The sequence below is a fragment of the Dipodomys merriami genome, unplaced genomic scaffold (genome assembly GCF_024711535.1).
Source record: "Dipodomys merriami isolate MVZ:Mamm:240054 unplaced genomic scaffold, mDipMer1.0.p SCAF_19, whole genome shotgun sequence".
Taxonomy (NCBI): Eukaryota; Metazoa; Chordata; class Mammalia; order Rodentia; family Heteromyidae; genus Dipodomys; species Dipodomys merriami.
This window is the reverse complement of record NW_027203270.1, coordinates 32170883-32196889: the sequence shown is the minus strand read 5'-3', so window position 1 is coordinate 32196889 and position 26007 is coordinate 32170883. Positions and strand designations below refer to the sequence as shown.

At 54.0% G+C, this 26007-nt stretch overlaps 1 protein-coding gene across 11 annotated transcripts in view; it reads right to left on the bottom strand.

Annotated features, from left to right (window-relative positions):
- The window catches only part of Cacna1g (calcium voltage-gated channel subunit alpha1 G), a 66449-nt gene continuing 40442 nt past the window's right edge, over positions 1 to 26007 (bottom strand). For 2 of the 11 annotated variants that reach the window (XM_070028353.1, XM_070028354.1), the window contains 20 exons: positions 25785 to 25885; positions 25545 to 25668; positions 23820 to 23888; positions 23503 to 23687; positions 22494 to 22620; positions 20689 to 20814; positions 19011 to 19100; positions 18072 to 18285; positions 10979 to 11130; positions 10061 to 10170; positions 8961 to 9094; positions 8660 to 8730; positions 8447 to 8525; positions 8228 to 8349; positions 7507 to 7860; positions 6666 to 6809; positions 4875 to 5009; positions 3073 to 3250; positions 2661 to 2830; positions 415 to 1456 (listed from right to left, as the gene is read on the bottom strand). In XM_070028353.1, the coding sequence (XP_069884454.1) occupies positions 725 to 1456; positions 2661 to 2830; positions 3073 to 3250; positions 4875 to 5009; positions 6666 to 6809; positions 7507 to 7860; positions 8228 to 8349; positions 8447 to 8525; positions 8660 to 8730; positions 8961 to 9094; positions 10061 to 10170; positions 10979 to 11130; positions 18072 to 18285; positions 19011 to 19100; positions 20689 to 20814; positions 22494 to 22620; positions 23503 to 23687; positions 23820 to 23888; positions 25545 to 25668; positions 25785 to 25885 (3417 nt within the window). In that variant the 3' untranslated portion in view covers positions 415 to 724. Of the gene's footprint in view, positions 1457 to 2660; positions 2831 to 3072; positions 3251 to 4874; positions 5010 to 6665; positions 6810 to 7506; positions 7861 to 8227; positions 8350 to 8446; positions 8526 to 8659; positions 8731 to 8960; positions 9095 to 10060; positions 10171 to 10978; positions 11131 to 16219; positions 16274 to 18071; positions 18286 to 19010; positions 19101 to 20688; positions 20815 to 22493; positions 22621 to 23502; positions 23688 to 23819; positions 23889 to 25544; positions 25669 to 25784; positions 25886 to 26007 lie in introns of all 11 variants that reach the window. The other 9 variants (XM_070028356.1, XM_070028360.1, XM_070028359.1 and 6 more) reach the window with 7 other exon arrangements.

Sequence of the window (26007 nt, the reverse complement as noted above, 5' to 3'; positions counted from 1 at the left end):
TTATTTTGGAAAATTACTTTATTTTATATAGATATATAGATATATAGATATGTATGTATGTATATATAAAAAGGTTCCATTTCATTTGTAAAATCTCATTTTTTTCCTTTTTCTCTTTTTTTTTTGTTTTTTTTTTCCCCCTACAGAAAATGATGAGGAGATTAAAGGAGAAAATAAGTTACATTACAGTTTCCAAAATGATTCTCACTCTCCGCAGAAGATAGGCCCCTGTCGGGGCTGGAAATGCACGCAAGGTCCCAGCTTGTGCTTTACAAGAAGAGGGAATAACTAGACTGGTTGTTTTAGGTTAAAATAGCCAAGAGACAGACGCCTTCGCCTCAAAAATATTCTGAGACACATAAAAGTAGAAGGAAACAAGTCTCTTCAGTCACAAAATGTCGTACATCCGGCATATACTAGATTCAATTAATTTAATAAAATAGAATATACATAGAGATTCTGCACAAACGTATTGCTTTCTCCCAATAGCTCCTGGTGTGGGAACCTCGGCCATGCTGGGCCTCTCCCTTGCTTTCTGCCTGGAGCCGGAATTGCCAGGGCTGCGCTTCGGACTCTCTGGAAGTCCTGCTTGCAGGTGTCCAGAACCATGGAGGCAGGGAGGGCAGCCTCCTAGCTGTCTCTATGGGACTTCTCAGGCATATGGCCCAGGAGGAGTTAAGATGTGCACCCAGTGGAGAAAGGTGAATGGGAGAGTGGGTGGGACTCAAGGGTCCAGGTCTGCTGGGTCAGAGGATAAACCAGAGAGACTCAGTACATCTTTCTTTGGGGAGGGCGAGGCAGCCATGCTGTCAGGGAGGCCAGAGGCCAAGGGATCCTTGGAGTCGCTGGATGGAGCTCTCCTCCGGAGGCAGATGCCAGGGCTGGATGGGGTTCGAGGGCCCTGGTTCTCCGGAGGGTCTATAGAGATACTGGGTGGGCTGAGTTTTTTCTTGGGCCGGCTCCCAGGGCCTCCAAGAGACTGACCCCCAAGGCTTGAGGGGTCTGGACCCAGGCGGGACTGAGAGCCACTGTCCAGACAGCTGACCGCGATGGAGTGCCTCCTCTGATCATCCAGCCAGGATGCAGGCCGGCGCCGGCCACTCTGAGCCTCCACACTGTAGCACTTCTTCAGGTCCCGTGGGGATGGGGGCTCATCCTGGCTGCTGGTAGGCAGGAGGTCTCCTGAAATCCAGCTCAGCTCTGTGTCCAGCTCTAAGCTGCTTCTGGTCTCTGGAGGGTCTTTGCCCCAATTAGGATCCAGGCCTGGGCAGGGGGCTGGTGGGGGCATGTGCTTCGACTGGAGCTTGCTGTGGGAATGTGGCTGTACCTGGATGCTGGACCGGCCCCAGAAGGAGGAGGAACGAGCCAGAGGTGGGGAGGGCCTGCCCACCTCCGACAGCAGGTCTTCCCGGCTGCCCAGGCCCTGCACGTCCAAGGAATCGGTCCTTATTGCTGCCTGTATGGAGTGGGCAAAGAACTCACCACGGATTGTCCCTTGTCCCTTCTTCTGACCATCTAGGATCTCCCACCTCCTTGCAGCTACAGCAGGACCACCTTTAACAGGTGTACTGGTAACTGCACCCCCCCTACCCCTGCCCCAGGACTTGAACTGAGTCTCTGACATTTTCACTCATGGCTGGTGCTCTACCACCTGAGCCATGCCTCCAGCCCTGAAGATAACTGCTTATTATTAGGAGATGGTCATGTGCAACTTGACTTCAATGGCCCACCATACCTTTTATTCACTCCCCCCCAAACCTCTTTTCCTTCCTCCATACCCTGTCTCCCCCAAGGCTGCAGGGTTAGCTCTGTGCAGTCCCTGACCTCTGGGAAGAAATAAAATACCCAGGCCAGCTCTTGTCCCCAGTTGGTCCCTTTATGCCACCCTTTGCCCAGTCTGTACCTTTGGCCTTGAACACACTTCCCAACTAGCAGGCACTCCTTTGGAGACTCAAGTTCTCTGTGATGGAGGGCCTGACAATCTCCACCCCAAGGAGAGCTGACTCCCTTCCTTTTCTTCGCTTCCTGCTTCACCCCTGTACATAAGCATCCCACAGCTGTGACTTGTGGCTGCAGGAATCTGATGGCATGGCTGTCTCCACTATTAGACTATGAGCTCAGAGGGCAGGGACTGTGCCCAGGCACCTGGTAGGCAGAGGCTGCTCAGTGAGCATGTATAGAATTGAAGGGACTATGCCTGCTCCCCAAGTATGCAGGTCCGAGCAGATTCTCAGGTATCACAGCCATGGCCAGTGTGAAGCTGACAAGCCTCACTAGTTGTATTTGTGTCTCCCTGTGGGCCTAGAATGGGGGTTCTGCAAAGTGGGTCCTGTGCTTGGCCAAAAGTAAAGACCCTTAAAGCCTGCCTGTGCCCCTCAGCTAAATCCAAAGTGTGAAGAACAGGGAGGTAGCTCTGGGCTAAGAAAAGGGAGCCTTGAGACTTGGGTTCCATTTCCACTGGACATCTATGGCCCTGGTGACCATGATTCCCTCTGCTTCTTCCAGTACTATGTCCCTGGGACTAAAACCCAAGTCTGACCTGCCACTGGCACACAATACATGTTCTCTGGAAGAACAGAAATGGCCACCCTGGTCGTCAGCAACAGTCTAGGAGTCCTAACAGAGTTCAGTCCTAGGCCCGGTCCTCCACACCTGCTCACCTGGCGCCTGAGTGGCCTCTGAGCCAGAGGGGAGCGGCCGGGTGGGGGAATTTTAGGGATGGTGCCCCAGGTGGGGACACTGTGAGGCTGGAGCAAATGTGGTACATCTTTGGGAAGCTGCAGGACATAGCTGGTATCTGCTGGCTGGGAGTGGACCGACAAGATGGAGCCTGTTGAGGGAGGGAAGGGACAGGAGTGAGGCAGAGAGAGGAGGCCTGAGCTCCTTGCTTCCACCCTTCTTCTGCTTTCAGGGCCTCTACCCTCACCACCTTTAGGTAAAGTTATTCCCCTTCAGGCTAAAGCTCTCCCAGAGAAAAGAGAGTCCTGTTCTGTTGCCCTTTGTCAGGACTGATCTGAGGCAAGATTGGGTCCTCCCTGTGGGAGCCAAGCTGGCCTGTCCCAGTCCTGGTACCTGACTGGGCTTTGGGAAGCCCCCAGCCTCTGTGTCCCAGGGTCCCCTCCGCAGTGCTCTCATCGCGGCACATGTAGCTGTCATTGGGCAGAGAGTGCGTCCGGCTGACCCCAGACTTGCGCACAGTCAGCAAATCGGGTCCCAGTGTGAGGGGTACCTCCTTGACGTGGGGCTCCATCTGCAAAAGGTACAGGGAAAGAGGTGGAGTGGGAGCTGCCGGGTCTGGTTACTGAGGCCGAGCTGGACAAGAAATGATTCCCACCACCCCACCAGGCCATTCCCCTCCCCATTCTTTTCCAGGACAAGGTGGTGGTAGGCATGAGCATGGCACGGGGAGGGTACATGATGAGTCCCCCACACAGGGAGGAAGGAGCGGAGCAGCTTTACCTCCCCCAGAATGTGCCCAGGGTATTGCCTGCAAGCTTCTTGGAAGTGATGGTGGAGGGTGAGGAGGGAGCGAGAGCAGCCCCTGCCTTGCCGGTGGTCCCCAACTACCTTCTTATTATGATTTCTTTTTCTTTTTTGTTTCAGTGCCGGTGCTAGGGCTTGAACTCAGGGCCTTGTACCCTCACTTGGCTTTTTGGCTCACGGTGGGTGTTCTATTGCTCAAGTAACAGCTCCAGTCCCCCAACTGTTTTCTAAAGGTCCCCACCTATTGGATTAAAGGGAGCCCTAGGATCCAGACTTGAGCTAAGTCCATGCTGGTTGAATGCAGATGAACACTAGGGGCAAGTCAGTCTTCTCCCCTCCCATTTTAACCACCTAGAGACTCAGCTCTTCTCTTAGACTGCGGGGGGGGGGGGCGCGGGGAGGAGGGTGTGGAATTGGGGACATCTGTTCCAAAGGAAGATAGTCATCAGCCTTGGATGCCAGTGGACAAAGTCAAGGTTCCTTCTCAAGGGTTTCTCCATCCCTCAAGACCCTGTGGACCCAACCAGTCATACCCTGATCCTAGCAGGTAGCTATGTTGAGGATGGTCCCTCTCAGCCTCAGGACCCAGCCTGTGGTCAAGGCTGGCAGCTCTGACAACAGAAATAAAAGGCCAGGAGGGGGCTGCTCACAGTCAGAAGGGGATGGGAACTGGGGAAGGGTGGAAAAAATCAAAGAAGCCCCTCCCCAGAAATCTGGCAAGGATACAGGGACACACAGGGACAGTGACAGAGGAGACAGGAACAGCCTTCAGGTGGAGAAGGGCATGGTGGTGGCAGCAGAGATGTGGCTCTCACCCACTATGGATGGTGATCACCTCATGAGCAGGGAGGGGAAGGAGGGGCAGGGAGGGAGGGCTGGCGGGCACAGGGCTCCACATGTGGAGACTGGCTCTGCTGCCACGTGCTGTGGGCCATGTCACTCCTGAGTAACCCTTTCACAACCACTGCCCTCATGTCCCTCTGGGCAAAGCCTTCTAATTCCTTTGTCCCCCATGAGGGACTTGAAAGACTTCATGCCAGCCAAGGCTGGGGCGCCATATGCTCTTTTTTTTTTTTTTTTGTCGGTTGTGGGGCCTGAACTCTGGGCCTGGGCGCTGTCCCCCAGCTCTTCAGCTGTAGACCAGTGCTCTACCACCTGAGCCTCAGCCCCACTTCCGTCTTTTTCTGCTTATGTGGTGTTGAGGAATCGAACAGAGGGCCTCATGCATGCAAGGCAAGCGCTCTACCACTGAGCCACCTTCCCAGCCCCACCATATGCTCTTGCATGGACACCTCAGGGCAGGGCCTAGTGGCAGAGCGGGAGGAGGACCTGGAGCCCTGCAGCCGGTCCAGCCCGGGCTGGGGGAGCAGCAAAGGGGTGTGTGCATGTACATTGCTCTCCAGGGCACTAAGTAAGAGTGTGTGAGTGTCATCAGGCAAAGAGTCATCCGTCAGAGCTAGAGAGCAGGACGGTTCAGACACAATCTCTGACGTCAGAGACAGAGCCTCCATCTCAGCTAGAGGGATCTAGACAGGAGAGAGATGAGCAGCCATGAGAAACCAGGACAGTGTACATCGGGCACGCACCTGCGTGCACGCACGCGCGCGCGCACACACACACACACACACAGCCCCCACTTCCCCTTTCCACAAAGCAGGGAGAAGAGAGGCACCCCTTCTCACTTGCTCCCTTACTCCCCACCTCTTTCCCAAATAAACCAGCCACCCCCTCCCTCTCTCTGGCTTCAACCCCCTGCTCTGATCAGAGAGGCTGTGGCAGGCACCAAAGAGCTGGAGCAAACACAGACCAAGGGAAGAGACACAGAAACACGTTCTAAAGATACCCCAGGTACCTCAGCCACCCCCTCCCACGCTACCACCACCCAGGGATAGAGCTGGAGTAGCCAGGGCTTCTACTCTCATAAAGATGACACTAAACAACAACAACAGAACAACATCAACAACAACAAAGAAAGGTCAACAAAGCCAGTCTCTTCTCTCTGCAGACAGAGCAGCGTGGGGGTGGGGATGGGGGACACTGGGGACAATGCCACAATCTGACGGCTGTTTTCTGCCTATTCTCTTTGCTTCCAAAAGCCTGGCAGGACTTGGCGGGCCTCCATTTTCTGGCTTCTCCCCTTGAGGGCCCTCCTCCTCCGTCTGCCTGCAGCCTGCCCGCCCTTCTCCAACTTGGGCCCTGCGAGGTGCTCTCCCAGCCAGGCTGAAGTGGGTAACTCAGGCTGCCAGACCATCTGGGTATACCTCAGATCTGCAGGGGGAGGGGGGTGGGGGGCTTCAGTGTCTACAGGATGTCTGGGATACCCTGGTCACCTTCCCTTTGCAACCTGTTCTATCCCACCATCTAGGGGACGTGCGCTTCCTTGAATGAGGGTGGGCAGCTTGAGGAAGAGACTCACCCTCCCACTGCTCGCTCTAGCTTCCTACCAGGCTGGAGTCACCCCAAGAAGAGGCACAGCCCCCCTACCATGCAAGATCCACTGTTCATTTCCTTGGCTATAAAGGCTTCCTAGGACCCTGCCTGCCCACCCCTCTATCCAACAGGGCCTGTGGTTGATGCCTGACTTCTTGCCTTGCTGCAGATCTGTAGCCTCTGACATGGGGAGGGAGATGGTGGGATCCCTGCCCAAGGGGAGAGAGCAAGGCAAGAAATCAAGATGTAAAGGGCCATGGGAAGGGGCTGGCCCGGGGGAGGGGCTTGTGGGGAGCCATGTCTTATTTCAAGGGTCCAGATGTGCTTCTCACATCTAATGGGCACCATGGCTTACAAAGCCACCAAGGGACAGAGGGTGGGAGATGGGGTGCTGGGGGGAATCATGGCTTAAGATATGTCCCTCTGAGGGTCCCCTGGCCACCTGTACTATCCCAGAGGCTGATTTTGCCTGGACCTGGTACTTTGGTCCCACTGCCCCATCCCTCTATGCCCCTCTTCCCTCCCTCCGTTCTTCCCTCTTGGAAGGGGAATCTCAGCCTCTCTATCATCTAGGTCTGTGTATGGGCTAGAGTACCCCCTGGCTGTTTTCTGCCAAGTCTGATGTTCAACTGGGGCCCTGTGACTCCTCTTCCTCCAGATACTAAGTGGGCAGGCACCCCCCCCCCCCAGCCTCCCCAGAAGCACAGCACAGCATGGCACAGCTTGAAGGGCACAGCACAGAGCACAGTAACCTGCGGGTCGGAGCCGCCCAGACTGGGGGCGGAAGGGAAGGCAGAGGGCTGGCCCCCTGGGGATGCCAGCTCTTCCATCAGCTTCAGCTCCCCCTCCAGGGAGCCCTGGATCAGCAGGGAGATGGTGTCAAACAGCTGTCTGTCCTGGGAGGACCAGCCCAAAAAGGGAGCCGGAGAGCCAGGGGGTGGGAGATGGGGGGCGGGGGTCACAGGGATAGTGATGAGAAGAGTTGTGGTAGGGGATTGATGTGGGGTACAGAGGGAGAAAAGTGGAGAGTGAGACCCAGAGGACATGCGCACACACATACACGCACACACACGGCAACAAAGAAGAGCAAAAGAGAGTTGGGGAAGAGGGAGGTGTGGGAGAAGGGAGGCGAGATGGGAAGATGAGCAGAGCCCATGGGAGGAAGAGGGAGAGAGGAAGAGAAAAGGATGGCAAAAAGATGGCAGGGAATCCGGCAGGTGAAAGGGTGGGTAGGAAAGGATTAGCAACCAGGCAAGGGTAAGAAAGAAACAGGAAGGAAACAGAAAACTTAGCCATGAACCTAAAAGCCAGAAAAGGGAGGCCACACCAGGTCGGATGAGGAGGGGGTAGACAAGCTGGCTATCTGCCAGCCTCTTTGCTGATGGTGACCCTGGGCAGTGAGTGAGTGTGTGGACAGTCATCTTTAGGGGAGGGGCCTCTCGGAATACAAGTGGGAGGGGCTTGAGGATGGAGGAGGAGCCGGGGGGGGGCCTGCTCCACTCCTGGTTGACCACCCACTGAGCTGCTGGTCAGGCCCACCCTGCTCCTGCCCCAGACCCCTCTCTCCCCTTTGGCAGGGCTGCTGCTGCTCACCGTGGGGTGCTCCAGAGAGAAGTGTGAGGCTGCTCCGGCATGGGTCACTGCATGGGGGGCCCTGGATTTAGGGCTGTCGGGGCTGTCAGGGCCCTCAACCCCAGGCCAAAGGAAAGGGCTGCCCAGTGGTGAGTGGGGTTGTGGACTGAGTGTCTTCATCTCCAGCTCCAGCTCGGCCTCCAGCTCAGCTTCCTCCTTGGCCTCTTTGTTGCTTTCCTCCAGGTGTTTCATCAGCACGGCAATCACCACATTCACCAACACGAACTGGGCCGTGAGCACGAAGGACACGAAGTAGATGGGTGAGATGACCGTGTTGTAGCAGGTAGATTCTTGGTCACAGTCCCGCAGGGTGTCCTGGGGGGAGGGTTGGGGGAGGGGAGAGGCAGAACAGAGTCATGAAGCTGGACAGAGTGAGAGGACAGCGGATGGAGCTGTCGTGGAAAATCAGGCCATGGGTGTCACAGAGCGTGGGGGGAGGAGAATGGGACAGGAGGAGGAGGAAGGAGAGGAGGGAGATCTCAGTGTCTTGGGGGGCAGGAAAGAATGAAAGGCTGCCTGGGGGAAGTGTGAGTCAGATGATGCCCTGCGGAGAGGGAGTTCCAGCGTGTTCTGGCTTGGGGGGCAGAAGGAGGAGATAGGCTTTTATTTGTGGCGGATTCATTTTCCTGAGGCATCTTGGCTCTCTGCGGGGGCTGCCTTCCTGGCACCCAGGCCCTCTCACCTTCATAATGCCGTTCCAGTTGTCACCTGTGGAGACTCGGAAGAGGGTCAGGAAGGCCATGCCAAAGTTCCGGAAGGTGGCATGCCGGCCCAGGCCCTCACAAGGGTGTGTCTCGTCACACTCTAGGGGAGGAGGAAAAGGGAGAGAGGCTCAGGTTTGTCCCAGAGGCCCTTAGTCTCCCAGCCCTGGGTCTTTCCAACCTCCCTAACCCCAACTCACCCAGGTCTCCAAAGAGCTCCACACCCAGAGCTGCAAAGATGAAAAATAACAACATGAAGAGAAGTCCCAGGTTCCCCACCTGGAAAAGAGAAAAAGAAATGGAAAAGGTGCCACTGAGGCTCCCAGACTGCTTCCCTGAGCTCCCTCCCCCCCCTTTGGAGGACATCTCTTCTTTCCCAAGAGGACCCTTCCCATCCCCCACCTTCCAGCTACCTGGGGCAGAGCCTGCATCACTGTATCCAGCAGCGCCCGCATGCCCACAGCCATCTTCAACAGCTTCAGCACTGAGGAACAGGACAACGTCATGAGCTGGTCCCTCTGGGTCCCTGGCCTGAAGCCAGGCTGTGAAGGGGTTGGGGCTGGTGGGCTGGCTAGCCTGGCCAGCCACTCTATAACTTCCCTTGAACTTCCCCTTTGGCAGAAGTTGGGAGCCCACAGCAGACAGACCCTTGCTATATTCCTGTGAGCTGGTCACCGGGAGATGGCAGGTATACGGACAGACAACAGGACCAACCTCGGGCAATGCGAAGCACCCGCATGATACGGATGATGGTGGGGTTGATAGGCAGCGAGGCATTGACCTCGATCTCCTCCAACGTGATGCCCATGATGGACAGCAGCACAATGGCCAGGTCCAGCTGGTTCCACCTGGAAAGCCCAGGACACAGCTCCCTGAGTGGGGGAAGGGAACTGTGGGGGAAGGGCGCCTTTGTGGCACAGAAAGATGGAGCTAGGAAAGAGGGAGGTCAGCCTGGTCCAGGCCCCCATCCTGCATAGAAGAGGCTTGGCTTATCTAAGTTCCACACAGCTGGGGACACAGACTTTCTGCTTGCTTGCTTCCTTCCTTCCTTGCTTGCTTTCTTTCTCTTTCTCTCTTTCCTTCCTTCCTTCCTTCCTTCCTTCCTTCCTTCCTCCCTTCCTCCCTCCCTCCCTTCCTTTTTTCTTTTTTTGTGTGTGCTGGTATTGGGGCTTGAATTCAGAGCCTTGTACATTCACTTGGCTCACAGCTGGCACTCTGCCACTTGAGCCATATCTCTAGTCCTCTGCTTTTCATTATGTAGCCCAGGCTAATGTCAACTCTCAGTCTTTCTGCTTAGTTCCCCCCCAAAAAGGATGATATTACAGACATGCACCACCATACTTGGCTCATCTGCTTTTTTATTTAGCACTTATATGGTGTTTAAGGTGTACCGAGCACTGTTTTAAGAGTTTTATGAACAGAAATTGAGAATCACACAAGTTTAATACAGATACTATTATATCTCCCATTTTACAGATCAGGAAACTGAGGCACAGAGAGATTAAGTAACTTAGGTAAAGTGGGAGAATTAGGATTCAAATCCAGTCCAAGCAGGTTCTGTGCCTTTAAACCCCAGGCAGGGATACAGTGATTTCTAAATGCCAGTGACCTCCAAGTCCTGTCTGGTCAAATATCCTCCATTTTCTCCCATACATGAAGCTCCCTTCCTCCAGCAGCATCAGCCCTGGGGTAGGATCTGGACTTAACTAGAGTTAAGAAACATAACTAGAGTTAAGAAGCATCCTTCAGGGTATTTATTTCTCTGAAGACACACCCCTATTACCCCCCAGAGCCCCCAGCCTCTCTCCTGTTACCTGTCCTGGAAGAATCGACGGAAGCCAAAGGCCACTAGTTTGAAAACAGACTCCAAGACAAAGATGACAGTGAAGATGTAATTGCAGATCTTCAGCGCCTCATCCAGGATCTGGCAGGGATGGGGGCAAGCATCAGCATTATTGAAGCCCATGGCTGATGCCTGCCTTTCCCCCTCTACCATCCCTCACACACCTGGGAGACAGGGAGGCTAAGGGACCTTCCATCCTGTTCCCCCCACAATGGCTGACAGTGAGCTACCACCCCAGGCTCCTCACTCACATGAATGACTCAAATCTTGTGCTGAAGGATCTCTTTCTCCTTGAGAAACAAGGAGAAGACTACAGACGAAGTGTACTGGAAGGCACAGAATGCTAGGTCTGGAAGGGTTCATGTGCATTACCAATCCAACCTCCTCATTGTACGGATGAGAGGATGACTGGCAAGATCACAGGGGACTTTTGGAGCTGTACAATCACTCTGCCTTCTTTTGTTGTTGTCCTTGTGAGACTGGGACTCAAACTCGGTATGATGCTTTGCTCATTGGATGGCACTCTACCAATTGAGCCACACCTCCAACCCCCACTCTACCTTCCTTACCTTCCATAGTCCAGAACCCAGCACATTTAGACACTTAATAAAAATGTGCTGGGTGGAGAAAGCAAGTCCTCTACTTCCTAGCTCTCTCCCTGGTTAGGTAACCTCTCTGAGCCTCAGTATCCTCATCTCTAAAAACAAAGATGGTATCTACCTCCAAAGGTTACTGCAGTGGGTACCAGAAGGGTCATGTAGCGTTCGTGATTCTTGCCTGACACAGAGATGTCCTGGGTTAGGCTATGTTGGGGTCACCCCAGTGCGAGGGAGGGGATGGACAGACATGGTTGGAGGTAGGAGGCAGGTAGCATCTCACTCACTCTTACCTGGGGCTGCTGGTAATGTTCCATAGCCATAGTGACCACATTCAACCCGATGACACCGGTGATGAAGAGGTCCAGGTAGTGGCTGGTGCACAGGTGATGGACGAGCAGCCGGAAGCGGGAGTAGTCTGAGTAGTAGGGCTTGCATTGGGCTTCTGGTGGAGCAGGGAGGAGAGCAGAGCAGACATTGGGCCTCTGCTCTGGGCACCCTCCACCCGCTGTCCCTCCCCATCACCAGCCTCTAATACTACAGGTGAAACATTCCATGTCATCAGCGTCCCAGCGCTCCCCTCACTGCCCGTTGGGGGGACAGCTCTCTTGCCGTGTCCCCCTCCAAGCATCTGTTCTACTGGCTACAGTCAGGGCAGGACATGCAGAGATCCCTACCTACATTAGCCACCAGGTGAGCCCACACCCCAAGGCAACCTCTAAAATCCACCAGCCCCTTATCACAGCCTTGACTCAGTGTTCCGCAGTGAGGTCAGATCAATAAGAGGAAATACACTGATTCAATCAGGCTCAGAGGCAGCTAGGACAGAGAGGCCAAGAAGGCTCTGGTGTCTTCCAAGCTCGGCCCCTGGGGGTGGCAAGGAGACTATACAGAGCTGGGATTTGCGGATACAACCGGAGATTGGAAATTGGAAATCATTTCAGCTGGCTGCACCGACCCGTCACAGGGCCTCCAGTGGCAGAGCCTGGCTCTCCCACACTCTCCTATGCAGAGGGTGGAGGGGGAGCTCCAAGGCTCTGCTCTATCCCAGACTCAAGCCAGGAGGGTCTTCCTTGCTGGACTCACCCAGTATCTAATGAGGCTGTGCCCAGCCTGCCTCGGGTTTTGGAATGGCCCGAGACCACAAGCTGGGCTGGAAGCACTGTCTGAGATCTGTCACAGGCATAGAGTTCCTCTTGTAATTAGCCAACTACTTAGAAAAATCACAGTGCCACAGGTCAGCCTGCTAAGCAGACAGAAGAAATCTGGGGGCAGGAGACTGTAGGGGCCCTCCTCCAGGTGTGGAGGAAGGGCCAGGCCAAGGTGAGGGTATTATCCACGGGGTGTCAATGGATTGGTCTTACATGCAGCTGCAAAGAGGGAAGAGACTCCCCACAGGGAGGCATGGGGCAGCCTCAGGTCCCAGACAGCCTTCCCTTCTCTGGAGGTCTTGGCGGAAGCCAGCCAGCAAAGGCTGCAGCCTCTGAGGCCTATGCCAGCAGCCAGCTGGCTCAGGGGCGGCAGGAAGCTTTGGGCCCAGGCCAGCTCAAATTTAATTGCCCTTTCCCATGCAGAGGACCTCTTAATAGAGAGGTAAACTGAGGCAGGGAGCGGCCTGGTGTAGGCCCCCCACCAAAGGCCAAAGGAAGAAGAGTGCCCAGGAGCAGCATGGGCTGCCCTGCTCCAGGCCCACCTGGCTCCTCTCCCCCATCGGCCTTGAGGTGTGGATAATCAGGGCCAAGAGACGCAACAAGTTCAGGTGCACCTTAGGGGTACATGAAGTTATCGCTTGGTTTTCAGAGTTGGACCAGCCAAGTGCGGCTCTGTTTGTTCAAGCGGCCCTCTTAACCCCTAGGAACATGGGGTAGAGTGGCCTAGGGCAGGGGACAATATGAGACCACAGATCATCCACATCCGATGGTGAAGGGTGGCCAGGCCAGCCGGGCCTCTTCCTTCCTTTCTTCCTTCAGTACCACGAGAACCAGAGGGCGCTAGTCACCCTGCGTTGCCTTAGCAGCCGGAACTCTTTCTCTGCATTAATCTCCATAAATGCCGAGAGCACCCGATCCCATTATGCTAAAATATGAATGGAGAATTAACTAAAATGTTTGAATACAATTAGGTTAGAAAAAGCAGCTCCTTATTAGCCACATTATTAGTTGAGACAATGTAGAGGGGAGGCTGGAAGGGAACGGAAAGGAACGGTTCACCCTCTCCCCACCGTGTCACCCCAGACAGGCTATGGAGGCAAGCTCCAGGCCAGATGGAGCAGCTGCCACCACCAACTCTGCTTTCCAGCCTTGCTTGAGACGTCTGAGTAGTGGATGGGCTTGAACTCAACCAGTGACATTTCTTTAAGAGGCCCAGAGGATGGAAGGACTGAGGCTGGGCATCTGCTTTATGGGCACAGATTCCGTGTGTGTGTGTGTGTGTGTGTGTGTGTGTGTGTGTGTGTGTGTGTGTGTGTGTGTGTGTGTGTGTGTGTGTGTGTGTGTGTGTGTGTGTGTGTGTGTGTGTGTGTGTGTGTGTGTGTGTGTGTGTGTGTGTGTGTGTGTGTGTGTGTGTGTGTGTGTGTGTGTGTGTGTGTGTCCCTCCCTACAAATCCCTCCCTTCTGACCAGTAGGCACTAAAACTACCTGGATTCCCTCCACCCCCCCCAACCCCCCCCCCCCCCACAGAGCCTACTCTCCTATTAAAGTCTCGGTCCAAGATCACCAGGCTGAGAACAAGCTGCTTGCTCTGCCATGCAGAGAAGAGAAAGAGGCCCAGCAGATGAGTGGTCTCCCACACGGAGCCATCAGCTAGCCATCAGGACTCCAACTTCCAGCCTGGGTTGTGACACCTATCTCCCTCCTCCCACCAAAAAACCCAGAGTCAAGAACAGTAGAAAGAAGGGCACCAGGCCCCAAGTCAGGTTATAGGGACAGAGGACAGGAGTGCAAGGTTATGTGACAGCAACAGGCATGGTGAGTTAGTAGGGGCCACTGGGAGCCCAAGGCAGGGCCAGGGCTGATGATTTGCACATTGGATCCTGGAAGGTAGTAGGCAAGAAAGCAGAAATCGTTCCAGGGATGTGGACTCCCCAAGGCAGAGACCACACCTTCAGCTGATGTGGGTCCCAGTCTGGTGGGAGGAGTGAGGGTGAGTAGAGGTGGAGGCTACAGAGGGCCTAAGGAGAGAGGAGCTGGAGCTGGGGGCCGAGTGTCCCTAGAATTGGCCTAATCATACAGCAGCTCTGGTCCCTCTGGTCAGACTCAAGTGTCAGGCCCATTCCCTGAAAACCAGACTCTTCCCTGCCTCCTTCTCTGGGTCTGGCAACCTCTCCTGCTAGGAGCAGCACCAGGGTGGGAGGAAGGGTAGGGTCCCAGGAGGGTCCCTGGTACTCTCTGGTACTGGTTAACTCCTAGCAGCCCCAGTTTCATCCCAGCCCTTGGTTTCATCCCAGTCCTGTTGGTAAGCAGACCAGTATATTAGCATACCAGTGTCTGAGAACTAGTTAAAATTGCCAACACCAGACCACTCTAGAAGACCTAGGAACCTGAATACTCTCTCCAAGTGATTCTTAGACATACCAAAATTTGGAAAGCTCTGATAGAGACCCTGGAGAAATCTAGGAACCTGGGAAGAAGGACATAGGGGACTCTGAGACCTTCTCAGAGTCATGGGGCTTGAACTCTGTCCCTGACCTTATTTTGTTCAAGGGTAATGCTCTACAATTTGAACTACAGCTCCACTTCCAGGTTTCTGGTGGTTAAGAGATAAGAGTCTCATAAACTTTCCTGTCAGAGATGGCTTTGAGCTGTGATTCTCAGATCTCAGCCTCTTGAGTAGCTAGGATTACAAGCATGAACCACTAGCACCCAGCAGGGTCTTAGTCTTTACTAATATCCAGGAAAAATAATGCATGTGTCAACAGGAACAGGCTAGAATTCAGAATGGGGGTAACAAAGTGAGAATAACTAGAGTGTTTGCCATGGAACAATGCTACATCTTGTGGACTAGGAGAGCCTGTGTGTGTTGGTTCATCTGAGCTTCAGAAGCCTCAACGGGACAGTTCTGACCTGGGGAAGCTTTTTGGGGGTACACATGAGTATGTAAAACACTGTAGTCTACAGTCTACAGGGACCCACAAAGGAAAAGCTGAAGGCCCACTTCCTGTCGCTTTTCTTTCATCCCCTGATGCTTCTAGGATTTGCAAAACAGCCTGGCAGAGATATGGGGACCTCGGTAATCCAGGGCCTAGCCCAGACAAAGACTCCTGTGCCCACAGACAGATGGCCACAATGCCACACACCATAGTTCAATGCCACAGAGTCAGGAGATAGAGATTTGCCAAGGGCTGAATCTCCTCTTGAGCTGGTCCCTGAGCCTCCAGAGACCAGGCAGCCCAGCACACCCAGGGTGGCCTCTGCCTGTATCAGGCAGTGGGGAAGAGTGGAGAATGGTACAATCAGCAGTCCCCAGACTGAAGTCCCAGGCCCTGAGCAGCCTAAGAAGGCAGCCATACGGGGGTCCTTTCATTCTTTGTAATATTCCTAAAAGTTTAAAAGAAATTACACACTTGCCTATGTGAAGACCCCACAGACTGATAATAATAGCCAACCGGTCTTTCTTTATATCATTCAGTATGCGGCCTTCTGCGGCGGCACAGAAGCTCTGATTTGCAATTACATGGGCCGTGGATTAGTAAAAAATGGTGAAATAAAGCCATTATTAAATTGCTCAAACTTCAGACAAGAGTCTTTCAAAATGTGGGATTTGTTGGAAGAGACCATAAGGGAGATCCTGGGGATAAACAGCTTGGGAACCACCAGGCAGAGACATCAGGGAATGTGACAAGACCTACAGACCTGTCACAGACTCTGATCCTCCGAACCTCCATCTGGGGACCAATATGGTGGGACCAAGGGACTGAGGGAGATATGGAGGGTGTGAGGTGGGGCAGGAGGCACCAGGAAGCCTTCCCAGAGACACAGCTTTTACAGATAAGGACACAACTCATTCTCAAAACCATTTTTTTGGGGGGGGTTGAGGTGGGGGGGAAAGGAAGCTTGTGGCTAACTCAGGCCTCTGACTCCCAATTCTTGCTGTTTGTAGCGATGACGTGGCTATCCTGATTACTTGACTATTAATGAGCCCATTCAATTATTCATCGTTACATTTTTAAAACAAATCCTTCCCCTCTCTGTTCCTGTCAGCCTGCTCCGTTGGATCAAAGTCTCCCTTTCAGACAAAAGGAGGCAGGGAGAGTTGCAGTTCTAATAATCCAACCATGAGACTAGGGAGGAGGGCCATGGAGGCCAAGGAGCAAGGCCTGGGACCTCTACTGAGGCTAGGCATCATCCAAGAGGTGTCAGAGTGTCTCATCTCCATCCAGCCTATGGGAAAACATGGACCCAGCGCTTCAGGCCCTGCTCTCCTGGGAGCCCCAGGGGCCCTCAGCCCTTCACCCCGGAGGATAGAATCAATGAGCCATGGAGAGGGAGCAAAGAGCAGGTCCCCACAGGCATGAACCCACACCCCAGACTCAGTACCTGAAGCAGCGCTGGCTGAGCTGCCGGGAGCAATTACATCGTCCAACATTAGATCTAAAAGAACGAAACATGATATCGGTCATTGGCTGGACCAGGTGTGCTGGGCAGGGCCCCTCAGCAGCTCGCTCCCCCTCAGCTCCGACCCTCATTCTGACTACGAATGGGGTGTACTGAGCACATGGATGGCTGGAAGAAGACAAGTAAAGCAGCCAGTTCACTGGGGTCATGGAGGCTTTGAGAGGGACAGGCAGCCTGACTCCAGAACACATGTCCACCTCTACCTGTGCCATGGCCTCAGCTGTAGACCCCAGAAGGAGAGCCAGCTGGCCAGGCAGGGGCCACAAGTACCTCCTGCCAAAAAATATTCCATCTGCAGATGGCCCTGCCGAAGTGACCCACTGCAAGGTGTGTGGGGTTGATGGAGCAGGGGTGGGAGCGTGGTGCTGGGATAATGCACCTGCTCAGCCTCAGACTCTACAGGGAAGAAGAGCCCAGACCCCAGCATGGAGTTGGGCAAGGGGCCTTGTGGGACTGGTGGATGGATGGGAGACATGAGGGAGCACACTATCCATGGCTACCCAGAGGCAAGTGTCCCTTCCACGTCCTCCTGGAGCAACCCCCTCTCACAGAGAGCACGGTCCTTTCCTCCTCATCGGTACTTTCGACTCCCATACTCATCCCCTCTTCCACGTGCCTGCCGTAGGCGGCAGGAGATACAGTGGGGGGAGAGGGCTGCAGGGGTACCACAGCCCCGCAACTCATTTGGTGGTACTCACATTTCCACACACCAAAGGGAAACCCAGAGTACTGCACACATCTTATCAGCAGAAGGCAGCCGGTGTGTGAGAGGGTGGAGAGAGGGAAACCCACAGACCAAAACAGGAAGAGACACACAAAGACTTGGAAACCCACACAGAAAGACACGTGGAAGGACGTGGGCTGACGGGAAGAGAGAGAGAGGCATGGAGATTATGGAGTACCAGACAGATGGGAACCCTGAAGAAGAAAGCCAGGTGTGCACGCACCTGCACACATACCACAGACAAAGCGGCTCACGCAGCCGCTGCTCTCGATCCTTCCCAGACTCCGTGTGTGTCTTTTTCACCTAGTCTCAGTCTGCCCATGGCATAACAGCAGGAGGAGGAAAGGTATGGGGCCTCACCTTCCCCAGGTAAGAGAGGCTGGGAGCACAGGGGAAGGGCTAGAGGGCCTGAGGCCAGACAGCCATGCATTTAGAGTCCTGGTGACCTTGGATTTTCCCTGAGCGAGGGGGAGATTTTTGGGGGGAGGAGGGAAAGTGGCCAAAAAACAAATCCCCCCAACGATCAGGAGGCCAGGTCATTTGAATGGAATGATGCAGGGTAGGCCTGAAGGTTTCTCTCCAATGCTGCTTTTTGTAGGTTTTGCCAAGCTCTGGCTCAGCAGCTAGACACAGGGCAGGCCCAGGGGGTCAGGATGCATGCCCTGCAACTCTGAACAAGCAGGCCTGACACCAGGGCCAATCCTTGGGTCACTGGATACAGGCACAGGGCAACAGAGTGTCAGGTTCGGTTCTCATTCCTGAGGCTCCTCTGAGAGTCCAGCTTAGAGCCAAGCATCCACTCCAACCTGGCATCTTCTGGGGAGTATGAGGCTGGGACCCAGGGAACCCCCTGGAGAGGCAGCTTGCTCCCTCCTGGGGCTGACCTGGTCTGCTTCATGCGGGCTCTAGAGGCAGACATGCTGTTGGGGGGAAGGAGATGAGGGAGGGGGTGGGAGTAGTACTCCCCTACCCCAGCCCCAGCCCCTTGCCCTCTGCAATGGCAAGGCCAAGGTCAAGCACGACCCAGAGAGATGTGGAAAGACTACCGACCGGCCATCTGCTTCTCCTTACTCCTTCTCTTTTTCTCCAGTCTCCGCAGCCGCTTCTCCTCCCGCCGCCTTGCCTCCTCCTCCTCTTGGTGCTGCCGGCACTTGTGGAAATTCTCCACCACCACACCCACAAACATGTTTAGGACAAAGAAGGCCACGATGAGCAGGAACGAGATGAAGTACAGAAGCATCCAGGGGTTATGGTTCATGATGGGCTGGTAGGGAGCAGGAAGGACAGTGAAGGAGACATTAGCCGTAGGGGGAAACTGTCTCAGGTGCTGTCCACATGGGCTGGGCTTCTGCAAATTCCAGAGGACCTGACAGGTGAATGGATGGTGTGGGTTTGGCAGTAGGTAGTGGGGAGGAGTGGAGACTGTAGCAAAGGAAAAACTACTTTTTGGGGGGTCTTTCCTGGGGCTTGAACTTAGGGCCTCGGTGCTGTCCATGAGTTTTTTTCACTCAAGGCTAGGGCTCTAGCACTTTGAGCCACAGTGCCACTTCTGGTTTTCTAGTGGTTAATTGGAGATAAGAGTCTCATGGATTTTCCTACCCAAGCTAGCTTTGAACCTCGATCCTCAGATCTCAGCGTCCTGACTAGCTCATCATAAGCCACCAATGCCTGGCTGCTTCTTTGTTCTAGCTGAACACATTCTAGCATCTTTTCCTGCCCTGAGAGAATATAAGCCCAGTATTCCAGACCTTCGGATTTCCTTGTAAGTAGCCCCTAATCTGGATTTTTATGTCAAATTTACCAGTTTTTAAATGTTGACTACTATGCAAACAATTTTTATACGTGCTGCAGGTCCATAGGCCAAGATGTGATACCTCTTTGATAATGTGTTGCTCTTTCTGTCTAGTGCCTATAGCATCATTATGCCAGGCACCAGCTCAGGCTGAGTCATCTGAGCCCAGAGATAGGCCTTGCCCATCTCAGCCTTACCTGCTGGTCCACGCCCACAGCATCAAGCCCATCGTACATGATGTCCACCCAACCATCTTTGGAGGCCAGCACAAACAGCGACATTAGAGCCTGGGGAGAGGGGCAAGGGAGACACACCATTTAAAGTCTAGAATGTGCCACCAAAGCACCACTGGCAGCAGCCTTGGTTCCCAGCCCTTGGAGACTGCACTCTGGACCCAGGAGTGCACTCTATCCCATGGTGCCATGTTGCTTTGAAGCCTCCAATCTCAGTCAAGTTAAGGCAAGGGAGCCCAGAGCCCTGGGAATCCAGAAACCAAACCAGTGGAGTCTGGGAACCAAACCAGTGGGGTCTGGGAAGCAAACCAGCACAACTGATTGAGCTACTTCATTTTCTGCAGTTCTGTTTCTGCAAACAAGGAGCAGAAAGGAATCCTTTTGACAAAATGTACCCAAGCCTAATGTTGGTGCCTCATGACTGTAATCCTAACTATTCAGGAGACAGAGATCTGAGTTTTGAGGTTTTAAATCCACCCAGGCAGATGAATCAAAGACTCTTACCTGCAATTAACCAGCAAAAAGGGAAAACTGGAGGTGTGGCTCAAGTGGAAGAGCATTGGTTGTGAGCAGAAAAAACTGAGCAAGAGCACAAGTCCCTAAATTCAAGCCCTAGCACACATACACGTACACATGCATGCATGCATTCTCTCTTTCTCTCTCTCATTCACACACACACACACACACACACACACACACACACACACACACACACACACAATGCACCCTGATCTTTATTATTTATTTTGTTGGTTGTGGGGCTTGAACTCTGGGTTTGGGTGTTGTCCCTCAGCTCTTCATCTCAAGGCTAGAACCTTATCACTTGAGCCACAGCACCACTGCCAGTTTTCTGAGTGGTTTATTGGATGTAAGAGTCTCATGGAGTTTCCTGCTTGGGCTGGCTTTGAACTGGGATCCTTAGATCTCAGCCTCCTACGTAGTTAGTATTATAGGTGTGAGCCATAGACACTCAGCTATTTTTTTTTTTTTTTGCTGGTCCTGGGGCTTGAACTCAGGGCTTGGGTGCTGTCCTTGAGTGTCTTTTGCTAGAGCTACAGTGCCACTTCTGGCTTTTTTTGAGTAGTTTATTAGAGATAAGAATCTTACAGTCTTTTCTGCCTTGGCTGGCTTCACACCATGCTCCTCAGATCTCAGCCTCCTGATTAGATATGTTTACAAGCAGGAGCCACCAGTGCCTGGCTGCATCCTAGCCAGTTTGAGCAGATATTCATATTACCATGTTGAATCTTTACCAGGAGCCCCAAGAAGATACTATTATGACTCCATCCACCAGCCAATGAAACTGAGGTGCTGGCAGGTCAGTTGTCCACAGCCACTGAACTGACAACAACAGTGGTAAGATCCACACAGGGCTCCCTGGCCTGAGTGCTTTGTGCTCTGCCATGTAGCACTCTGGCCCTGAGCCAGTTGCTTACCCTATCTGAGCTTTTATTTCCTCATCTTTAAGAGGGCTGGAAACTTTCAGGGACCTACATGCTGAGCTGTGCAGATGGACTAGCTTTGGAACATGATGGTAGTTAAGGTAGCTGAGGGCCAATCTCTGTGTCTTCTCCCACAGGAATCAGCATGGAGCACAGACTCTGCTCCTCCCCACTCCCTATCCCTGGAGGTTGGGGCTCACCTGGCCAAGATTGTCAAAGTTGTACTTGTGTCGAACCCACCGGTAGCTGGCCTCAGTACAGTCAGACTTGTTGGTAATATTCCTAGTGTCTTCACCCTGGCACACGAAGAACTTCCCTTTGAAGAGCTAGACACGCACGGCAGAGACAGAGTGAGAGATGGCCAGGAAACACAGGACCCCTAGCCTAGCCCTATCCCAGCTCTGGGCCTAAGAACTCTGAGTATGCCCTGTGGGGAAGGGTTCATCTCCACAGCCTGGCCCATCAAGTCAGTGTCTCTATGGGGGCCTTCCTAGAGAGGGAGGGAGGATAGGGAAGAACGGGGTGGGGAGAGCTAAGTTAGTGGTGCTCTGATTAGTGGTACAGGTCCTTGTGAAGTGTTCCTTCTCAGGCTCACCCCAGATCTTTTTTTTTTTTTTTTTTGGTCCAGTCGTGGGGGCCTTGAACTCTGGGCCTGGGCACTGCCCCTCAGCTCTTCAGCTCAAGGCTAGCGCTCTACCACTTGAGCCACAGCGCCACTTCTGGCTTTTTCCTTTTTGCTTATGTGGTGCTGAGGAATCGAACCCAGGGCCTCATGCATGCAAGGCAAGCGCTCTACCACTGAGCCACCTTCCCAGCCCTCACCCCAGATCTAATGAGTGGGCCTGACCCTTTACCAGCTGCCCCGGTGATCCTGACACATGCTCAAGTTAGAGGATTACTGGGCTAGGTGTTTCACTCTCACCAGTATGACAGGGAGAGAGTATTCAGCCCCACCCCACAGAGGAGAAAAACTGAGTTTTAAAGGTGGCATACTCAGTAGCTGACAGAAAAGGGCTGGAATGTGGGTCGGTCTGGAAAGCTCACTCTCATACCAGGGTACACCCAGGCATGATTACTGGGGTGTGTGGAGGGATGTTGAAGGAAGGACCAGGAGCCTGGAGCGAGCTGCTTGGGACAAACCAAAACTCACTGAAAGAACCTCAGGACTGGGCTCAACAATGGTACGCTCCCCTAAGCCAAGGAGGCCGGGAAGTGGGAAAGAGGGCGGGCACTGAGATGTGTGGGGTGCAGGGCCTGGCAGAAAGGCTCTGTGGAGCTTTGGCAAATGCAGCCTGGTCCTTGGGGCTAGAGAGTTTCTAGGAAACCAAGGAACAGCCCCTCCCCAGGGCACAGTGGGCATCAGACGAAGCCAGAGGTAGCCACCCAGAAGTTCCCACACTGCCTCAACAGCCAACCGACTATCCTGCAGCTGGAGCAGGGACACTAGAAGATGGAGTGTGTGTGTGTGTGTGTGGGGGGGGGTGTTTCCCAGTCCCCCAAGGCGTCTGCTGAATCGTGCAGGCAGCTCTGGCTCTTTTTCCTCTAAAGTCAAGTTTCCTCTCTGGGCCAGAAGCCAGGTTTCCCCAGCAGCCCCCACTTCCTGCCTCGTCTGGGGTCTGCACCCGTCTGCCTGCCAGCGCTCCACTAACCTGGCCCAGCTGTCTGGGCCTTGGATCCCCAGACCTGGCATACAGCCCGCCTTGCTCAAGCAGGGAAAGAAGGGAGATCCCCGAGTAGACTTGGGGCCAGTTGTGTGCCTGTGTGAGGGAGAGCAAGGGGCGGGGGTGGGGGTGGGGTGGGAGACTGGAGTCTGCAGCTACCATGGACCTGAAGTTTCTCTGAGGCCAAGCCTCCTTTGGAAATCCTCCTCTCCTTTCCCAGTAAGAGACAAATGGATCTGGGGCCTAGCTCCTGGAGGGAAGGATTCAGGCAGCAGCCTGGCTTGGGGGACAAGAGGAGGTGTATATTTCAGGCTTTCATAGACAAACCCTTGGACCCAGCATACCTGAACCCCCAGGATGCCAAAAATGATGAAAAAGGCACAACAGATGACCACAATGTTGCCGATGGGCTTCAGGGAGGACATCAGTGTCTCCACCACCAGCTTCAGACCCTGGGCCCGGCTGATTACCCTGGAGAGCACCGGGAGGAAGGGTGAGAGAGGCTCTCTAGCTCAGACACTCCCTCTTCTTTGCCCTGTTAGGACTCTGACTTCCTTCTGCCTCAGCTCATGGTCCCTTCATCTGCTCCACTTTCTGAGCTCGCTGTACAGAACAGAGTCCTCTTTTCATGGAATCCCCGCCCCTTCCATGAGGACCCCCCATCTGTAATCTCTCCAAACAGGTGGCACAAACTCTCAGCTCCCACCTTCCCCAGCTCCACCTCCAGGATGTCAAATGTTCCCTGAGCGGAGGTGACTCAGGGAGGCTTTCCCTGGGGATGCCTGTGTGATATGTGGAGCAGGTGTGGGGAGGAAGAGGGGGGGTGGGGGAATATGGGTATCACAGCCAGAGAAGTCTCACTGTTAAGTCAGTATTGTTCCCCATGCAGGAAGACACCCTAAAGTGTCCTGAGTGGGGGGTAAGGAATGACTGCCCGGCTGGAGGGCACATCAGCTGTCAGGAGCACTGCTGCTCTGGGGGTGGACTCTGACAGATGCCGAAGGTGGGTCAACCAGCAAGAGCATGTGTCAGCTCACAGGAAGGGCCAAGCATCACCCCCTAGGGCCCCCTAAGGGAGAGCTTTGGATCTCCTTGACGGCCATGAAGGCCCTGCCTTAACAGGACTGATTATGTCACACAAAGTGGCCCTGATGAGCGTGCCACACTGGAGAGACACACAGTAAGGAAGTGAGCGTGGGAGGGGATGTTCTGGAGCGTTATGATCGGAATGTTGTCTGGAGTGGGGTCCCAGACAGGAGGCAGGACACATAAAGGATTGGGTCCTGACAGGTATCCTCAAGGGCTACATATTGTGAGGGAAGGGGTTGTGTGGAATTTCCAGGGAGGGGGCACCTGAGCGGGCGCAGGGTCCGCAGCAGCCGCAGCACCCTCAGCATGCCCAGGATCTTGGTACCACTGTCGGAGACCATGGACACCAGGATGTCGATGACTGAGATGAGCACCAGCAGCCCGTCCAGCACATTCCAGCTGCTGCGCAGGTACGCCTGCTCCCCGAAGCACCAGCCCAGAGCCACCACCTGGAGACCACCGCCATGTCACCGCTCATCTTTCCTGCTGTCCCCAATCCATCCCTCCTCCTTCAGCTCCAACCACTGTTCCCATGCTCCTCGGAAACCAGAGAACCCAAACTAGCAGCCAACCCCCATCACCTTTACTGTCATTTCAGCCAGAAAGACTGCAGTGAAGATGTAGTTGGAGAGGGTCAGGAAGATGCGCTCCTGCAAGAGAGAAGAGGCAGGTGTTGCCCACCAGGAGGCCCCATCCACCAGCCAGATTAGGTCTGCATACAGAAGCCCAAAGCTGCTTTGAACATTTAAAGCACGAAGATGACCCCCACTCTCTCTCTCTCTCTCTCTCTCTCTCTCTCTCTCTCTCTCTCTCTCTCTCTCTCTCATCAGTGCCAGATCCCAGTCTCACTTTACAGCTCCATGAACAGTCTTGTCGCGACTCCTGAACAGAATCCCCCCCACCCCCAAACCCGTGGTTCAGATGGGACACATTCTGCACCGCAGTGCTGCTATCCAAGTCTTAAATTCCAGGCCCGATTCCCTGATTCCTTTCTTGAAACTAGAGCAGGATTTAACTTGATCTCTGACTCCTGTCCGCCATCCTACCCTCCTTACAGCTTTGCTTTCCTGCTGTGTGCCCCAGAAATAGAGCAGCAGACAAGCGAGGGGCCTGGGTTCAGACTCCACAGACACTGCATTTCTGCCAGGCATTCTGGTGTATTCTGGTGTCTATGGGCTGAGGTCAGCCCTAGTGGCAAAGAGAGGGGTGTAGAGAGCCTGAGCCACAGCTAGAAACATAAGCCTGAGAGTGGAGAACAGAGAGAGGGAAGGAGGGAAAAGCAGGAACAATGGGAACTGGAGATGGATTCAAGGGGGAGGTAGTGACAGGGCCTACACAGGGACGAGTGTGGGGGGGAGATGTCATCATCCCAGTCAGAGCACTGCTCACCCATTGAGTGCTAGGCTGGCCCCTCCATTCCTCAGGCTCCTCCATCCCCCACCCTGGCCTGGCTGGAGCCCACCCTAATGGGAAACAGCATTGAAATCCAAACAATGATGTGGGAGACAGCGAGGAGGGACGAGGAAGACGGCGGGGCGGGGGGGGGGGGCACCTCTGGCCATACCACTTACTTGTATAAAATGCTGAGAGGAGAAACAGACTGTCTTATGCCCTTCTAGGATCTGAACTGCTCAAAGTAGGGAGAGGCTGTGATGCCAGTCTGGGAAAGAGAGCTCCCAAAATGGGATGTGCTCATCCCAAAGAGAAGAGGCGCCTAGTCAGGACAGCCAGTAGTCATGTCTCTGGCCTCTTTTGGCCTCCAGAAAACCGACAGGTTCCTAGCCAAGCATAAATGAATAACATCCCTCAACTACAGCCCAGAAAACTGACCTGTTTGGGACCTGACAGGACCATAAGGAGGAAAGAGTGGCTCCCTTGTTATCTACAGGGAAGGCTAGGTGACATGTCCTTCACAATATGTCAATCACAGGTACAGCCTATGCAGGACCAGTCTCGTGTACATCACCCTCTCACAGGGCTCATACCCATGTGCCTTGTAAGCCTTTGGCACAGAGGACAGAGCCTGTGCTGTGGCAGAGCACCTAGCTGTGCTGGTGTGCCCACAGAGAGAAACTGAGGCAGGAGAGGATCCAGAAGGTTATTTTGGGGGGTCCAGGAGCAAGAGCCAGAGTCCAAGAGACCCAAGGGAGGATCCTGACTCCTGTCTGTGATGTGTGACCTTGGACAGGCTGTGATGTGTGACTCTCGGGCCTTCTGGCTTCTCTTGCTTGTTCTAAACACTGACCCAGGACAGGCCCGATACCTAGGAGGACTCAACAGCCATGTTTACAGTCCCAGTGACTCACAGCACTGTGGGGGTCAATTTTGGGGCGCTCCATGGCAATGGTGATACAGTTGAGGAAGATGATGACGAGGACCACATGGTCAAACATCTTGTGGGTGATAATCCGGTGACAAAGGAGGCGGAATCTATTCCAGGACAGAGGCAAAGATTGAGAGGCATCGCTGGTAGATCACCCCCTGAAGGACCCTACATGCCCACAGAAGGACAGCACTGCACTGCATAGGTTAGACCCCCAACCTACCTCGACTGAGGAGGGAAGATGTAGGCAGACCAGGAGTCTCGCTCACGGCAGCAGGCAGGGAGCCTGGCTCGGATCCAGGCTCGGATCCGTTCCCCTTTGCTCTGTGGAAAGAACACTGGGGCCTGAGCAGAACGAAGCCGCCGAGACCACCCCCTCCCCCAACACATCTTGACTCCTGGACAGCACCAGACCCTTGATCTGGTCTCTGCCTCTCCTACCTCTA